This window comes from Gavialis gangeticus, unplaced genomic scaffold (assembly GCF_001723915.1).
Source record: "Gavialis gangeticus isolate Ggan-Ray unplaced genomic scaffold, GavGan_comp1, whole genome shotgun sequence".
In the NCBI taxonomy this organism is placed as follows: Eukaryota; Metazoa; Chordata; order Crocodylia; family Gavialidae; genus Gavialis; species Gavialis gangeticus.
The window spans coordinates 6,523,922-6,529,967 of record NW_017729011.1 but is presented as its reverse complement, the minus strand read 5'-3'; the positions used below and the strand labels follow the sequence as shown (position 1 = coordinate 6,529,967).

General features: G+C 45.2%; 1 protein-coding gene and 1 long non-coding RNA gene across 2 annotated transcripts; one reads left to right on the top strand and one right to left on the bottom strand.

Moving 5' to 3' along the window:
• The first annotated feature begins 2,491 nt into the window (after nucleotides 1-2,491).
• LOC109292852 (ficolin-2-like) lies at nucleotides 2,492-5,815 on the top strand. The gene is made up of 3 exons (XM_019510461.1): nucleotides 2,492-3,962; nucleotides 4,423-4,552; nucleotides 5,640-5,815. The coding sequence occupies exons 1-3, from the start codon at nucleotides 3,918-3,920 to the stop codon at nucleotides 5,798-5,800; spliced, it is 336 nt and encodes a 111-aa protein (XP_019366006.1). The 5' UTR covers nucleotides 2,492-3,917; the 3' UTR covers nucleotides 5,801-5,815.
• Nucleotides 3,398-4,486, bottom strand: LOC109292853. Its single transcript, XR_002096188.1, has 2 exons — nucleotides 4,398-4,486; nucleotides 3,398-4,132 (listed from the first exon to the last, which is right to left on the bottom strand). It is a non-coding gene; the product is annotated as an uncharacterized LOC109292853 (long non-coding RNA).
• Nucleotides 5,816-6,046: the final 231 nt, after the last annotated feature.

Here is a 6,046-nt window from a genome sequence, read left to right as displayed (position 1 = left end):
TTCCCTTTCTGAATCCTTAGAAAAGAAAGCACTAGAAATTTCAAGTATATTTCAGGAAACTGGGTTTCCAGTTTTTGGTCAGTCCTGGCGAGTGATCTCACATCACAGGGAGCTGTCAGGCTCTGGTAATGTTTGTAAATCCCTCTGAAGATGTAGAGAACTATGCAAGTGCTGTGCGCTTCTCTGCGGGGTTCTGCAATGACTGACTTATCGCTGCAGATGGGCAGAATGGGCCCTCTACAACTCTGTTGATCTTGGATTGAAAAGCTCAATTAACCCAAGATGCCCAGGCTGAGGGATGGCACTCATTTGGCTCCCTTGCCGTTTTGTTTGAAAGCCGAGTGATAGCCACACTTACAAATCTGAGCTGTTGGTAAGACCTTGGCTTTAGCAACAGCTAAAGATCAAAATATCTGGCCGTGCATGTGTAGCTGGGAGGAAATCCCAAAGATTCAGCATATGTTTATTTAAGTGAAGAGTTGTAACAGCAGGCATAAGACAAATCTAACCCTCATTTCGGGTAGGGAGCAGTTTTAACATATTCCCCATCTTCTGAACTTACCTGTAAAATATTCCCAACCTGCACCTTACATTTTTATTCCAAATCTTTTGTGGCTGTAGGTGTTACGGGATCTCGAGGAGCACCGGGACCTCCAGGACCACAAGGGGAGAAAGGTAAAGTACTGAATGGCACTTGTGTAATTCACACAACAACCAGCCCCATCACTTAAGTAAAGTACAGACATTCGGGGAGGTGAGTGGAAGTTTAGATTATGTTAAAAATGGCCACCCAATCTAACTTCGTTCACCAAGGTGTGGATCATACAGTACTTAGGTGGATCTAAGTGCAAACTGTATACAAGTTCAGAACAGTAAAATTGGTCTAGAAATGGCTGACCCAATCTAAGTTAACCCTGCCTCTGAGGTAGTCTAACTTAGATGAGGTTCACCATTTTTTAGATCAATGCAACTGTCCTGAACTTCTGTACAGTCTCAGAGCAGCCAAAGCCCAGCTGGGGGCCCCAGCCTCAGGGCTGCACTGTCTTACCTGCACCGTGGCACGGGGCTATTTTTATCCCCTGGCCCCTCCCCCCCATTAAGAGATGGGCAACCCTCACAACAGACCAATCAGACAGCAACCCACCGCCCACTAAACCCCCATCCCACAAGCTACTCCCAGTGATAGTTTTGCCAGCGTTTGCCGGAGATGGAAACCAAGCAAGTCCCAGTGTGGGCTAGAGTGGGCAGGATGGAGGGGGTTGTTCATCTGGGGGTGGGGGTCGGTGGGCTAAAAATAGCCCCTGGTCTCATGGGGTAGGGGGCAAGAGAACCCCATCCCTCCAACCTCTCCTGCAAACCCCCCTAATCCCACCAAACCCTCCCAGATCCCAGCAATGCCCCCCACCCCCCGATTCCTCTGCCCACTCCTGGAGACCCTGCCTCCCCACACCAATCCTCCAACAGATAGTCCCCTCATCCTGACTTACCTTAGATGACGTGGCTATTTTTAAGTCAATCTAACCTCCCCAAACATCTGTATGCACCCCTAGACTTTCACTCACTTAATATCCCTGAGAGTAATTCTCCACTGAAAAAATTGGCACAAGGGAGCCCCCCTAAAGGTGACAGCAGTTGTAGGGACACAGATCAGCTGTTTCTAGCATGGTGCTATGAAACAGTTGCACACTATTTGCAACAGGGTTTATGCTGTGGTTAGTACTGGCAGAACTGTACCAATGCTAGTTCCAGACATAACGATGGGGATGCAGTTAAGGCCTGAGTTGGAAGCCTTACCAGTGACATGCCAGTAAATGGGTACATCTCTTTGCACATCGCTCTGAACTTGGGCTTGGATTACTTCTCACCTCCATTGTGCCCATTACCCGAGGATTGGATCTGTGGTAGGCAGGGAGGGAGTATCCCACTTCTCAAGCTTCCATGCAGGAAACAGAAGATTGGTATAGTGTCAGAGATACTGCAGGGGCAAACCTCCCCCAAGGGTATGGGGTGGGGCTATGGCCTCCCTGCCTGTCTGTATCATTTGACAGGAGGAGGCAGTAACAGAGGAGTGTGTGCAGAGTCATGTTCAGCTATGGGGGAGCAGCTGTGTTTGTTCCCTGAGATCTGGGTGGTGTCAGATCTCCCAAATGCACAACACCTCCTGGAGATCCCCTCGTGAGAAGCCTCTGTGCTGCCCCAGGAGCAGGCAGTGCCTGTAGGGAGAATGGTGCTTGGGGAATCCAGGCAGCAGGTACTCAACCTTGTTCCATTTCTGTCTTTCTTTTTGGATGCAGGAGAAAGAGGTGAACCTGGCTTCATTGGACCGGAAGGTGAAACGCCATGCTTGAGAGAGCATGTAACTGTAGAAGGCTATTCCTACACTTACGTTTTATATGATGCCAAAGAAAGGTTACTGGTCACCCACTTACAATAAAGCCCAAGGAAGCATTTTTTGCTGTATGCTTGGGATTTTGCATGGCTCCTCTGATGCTTGTATATGGTCCTTGAATGTTGGGTCAGGTGTGGATCCAAGTAAAACCCCCACTCTCCTTGGCTCCTGATCATTGTTCCAAGGCGACTTTACACTATCCTGGCAGCCTACAGGGGCCTTCACATGGGAGTAAAATTACACTTGCACTCACTCTACAGTTGCTTTATATTACTGGAGCAAAAAGGAAAATGAAGTCCTAATGTGTCAATCTTGTATTTAAACATTTTTTTTTCAGTGTACCTTTGAGAAGATGCTGCTTCCTTCTAGAGCTGCTCTTCCTTCTATAGAGCTGTTACCCTGCTCTTTTTGTAATTTAATATGTATTGCTCCTGTAAAATATTTGTGCTGTCATAATTACAGCTGGAACTAAACAGCTACTTAGAACACACAGTTTTTTTCCAGCTTTCAATCTGTTTATTTTGAGTTTGTTTCCTGCACAGGTGGGAAGAAGCTGGATGACATTCTCTGTAAGGAAGGTGAGCATGAGATGGATGTTCCCTTATCTTGCTCCAAGGACCTTGTGTCACAGGGCAGAGACCCATCAAAAGAATTTTGACAGAAACTGAACATTTTGCAGAAGCCCCTCGGATCTGATGTAATTTTTGTGAGAGGGGGACTTGATTATAAGATCTGTAACACAGCTACTGCTATAGGAATGTGGCCAGATCTGGGTAGCCTTAAATCAGCACTGGTCAGCCCAGGCACTCACAGGACACTACCTGAACAGCCACAGGCTACCTCCGTCACAGCAGTTAGTTACCAAAACAGCGGGGCCCATTTTATAAATTGACTCATGCAGTTTGCAGTCAAGGGCCGAGGAATTCACTTCCATTAACATTGCAAAATTTGTTTTACCATCTTTTAAAACTTTTCTCTATGGATAAAATCTAGTTATGTTCATCCTGCTCAAACATGCCTTTTTACTTTGTAATGACAGAAATCCAGGCATAAGTCTCCAGACAGTCAGGCATCAGAATACCATGCTTTTGACTCATTCAAACTATTCATCTCTAGTATAGGCCACAGCAGCTCTTCTCAACCAGAGCGCTGTGGCCCCCTGGAATGCCTTAAGATCCTTTAAATAAAGCAACAGGTGCCTTACAGTGTGAGCCCTATTAGATATACAAACATGATTCACAAGATAAACCCAGAGATCCATAGGGTCAAAAACATTCCTACTTGTGGTCATTTCTGGTTTTTGCAATAAAAGAATTGCCTGATTATTTTTTTGGAATTGAGAAAAAAAAAAAGAGTGAAAACTAAGAGGCAGGATTTTCTGAGTTCAATAGTCTAACAGTGTCAGGAACCACCAGCCTAGATTCTTTCATTCTTCTTTTGCCCAGGTGCGAAGAATTGCAGGGAGCTGTTAGCCAGAGGATACGTGCTGAGTGGCTGGTACACCATCTACCCCCAGGACTGCAAGGCCATGACTGTAATGTGTGACATGCATACAGATGGTGGTGGGTGGATTGTAAGTGAGAAAATAATGTGATAAAACTTATCAGACACTCTCATGCAAACAATATCCAGTCTCAAACTGGGTCTTCTCTCTCCACCTGTGTTCTGTAAATTTGTAGAAGACAGGTCTGTTTCTCTGCAAAGGAAGTTAACCTTATTCAGTTTTCACTCCTGTTAAGAAAACTAGAATACAACTGAGTCAGAAAAGAGTTAAAAAAAAACCCCAAACAGCCCAAACCCCTCCTCAGGATTTTGACCAGTTGACAGACTCACAGTTTGGCAGTGGCAATTAAAAGTGTGGTTTGAAAGGAAGTTAAAATATGGGGTTTAGTGTATTCTGATTCCCACTACCCTGCAGCTAAAGGGCAACTTTTGCTAGGAAAATTGGCATCAGAGGGACGGAGCTGCTGTTTACACAGATATAAGATGAATGCAACCAGCTTCTCACCTGAGTCCGTCTTGTTGTATTGAAGGTTTTCCAGAAACGGGTGGATGATTCAGTGGATTTTTTTCGGGACTGGAATTCATACCAGAAAGGCTTTGGCAGCAGGCTGACAGACTTCTGGCTGGGAAATGACAACATTCACCTGCTGACATCACTTGGTAAGAGTCCTCAACTTTTCTTTATCCTACTCAACCCTTCCCTTGTAACCTGGCTCAGAGGAGTTTGTAGCCCTTCTAGTAGCAAGAGCACAGTGATCTTCCACTTGCAGATCTCAAAGTGCTTTACAAAGGTGGACAAGTCTCATTGCACTTAATTGAAGGCACAGAGAAGTGTCTTAGCTTGCCCAATTTTATACAGCAGGCTTGGGACGGAGCTGGGATCAGAGCCCAGATAGGGCATACAATCCAGTGCTCACTGGACCTGTCATTTAAAACCTTTAGTATTGAAGAGGCTGCTCCATTCCCACTAGCTGTTTCTTACAGCACAATTTTTCCAAGTGCAGCATGCAATCCAGAGACCCATGCAACACTCAGGAAACCAGGCAAAGGTTGGCTCCCCATAAAGATTTGTACATTCATAACAAATATCCCAAACCCAAGTTTTTATAAAATCTGTCCCTGACCCACAGTAGCTAACACTGGGTGCATCTAGAAATTCATTAATGAGCAGTGCCTACTGCACATTACATTCAGTACTTGCAAAAGGAAGTACTACATAAATGCACAGTAGGCTGTTCTACTGCACATTAGTAAACCTTTTTCGTGATGGTTAATGAGCAGTAGACTCATACTATTGCACAGTAGCATAATAGCACATTTTTTGCTGTGAGGCATAATGCACAGCCAATTAGCCAACTGTGCATTAAGCGTCTTATGTAGCTGTGCCCAGCGAGATGTACAAGATCACTGTCTGTATGATTAGTTTCCACCAGGCAAGACAGCGAAATGCCCAGACCTCTATTCAGTTGCTGGTGTTGCCTTCACTCTCCAGAGGTGCTGATTCTGGGAGCCAAAAATAGTAAAAGCCTCCATTGCTACTGGTTCTTGTTTCCTCTTTGGGTTTCCTTTGCCAATGGAAAGTCAAGAGGGAGGATGGAAACTATGTAAATAAAAGCATCCCAGGCTGAACTCCTGAGGGTTCAGTGCATATTTCTTGTCTGGATGGGTAAGGGTCAGAAGAAACCCAAGAGTGAGCAAATGGGAATGGAAGTCACCAGCATTTTTACATTGCTCCTGTGCTCAACAGGTACCAATGAGCTGCGCATCGACCTCGAAGACTTTGAAAACCACAAGACTTTTGCTAAGTACAGCTCATTCAAGATTTCAGGAGAGTCTGACAAGTACAAGCTGACTCTAGGGGACATGGTTGCTGGTGATGCAGGTAGGTGGGGTACACGTGAGGGATAATACTGAGTAGAAACAAAACAGGCACATCCAATGGAAAGATGTAGGAGCAGTTCTATGGGTTCAAATGTTATGACCCAGACCCCTAATATTCATACCAATAGGACCAAGAAACAGCTGTTTGTTTTTCCCTTGTATGTCTATCCCCAATCACAGTTAATTTTCATAGTTTAGAAGTTTAAGCACAGCCTCACCCACTATTTAGGACACTGAACCTTTCAATTCTGGGCTCTCACATACCTGATATAA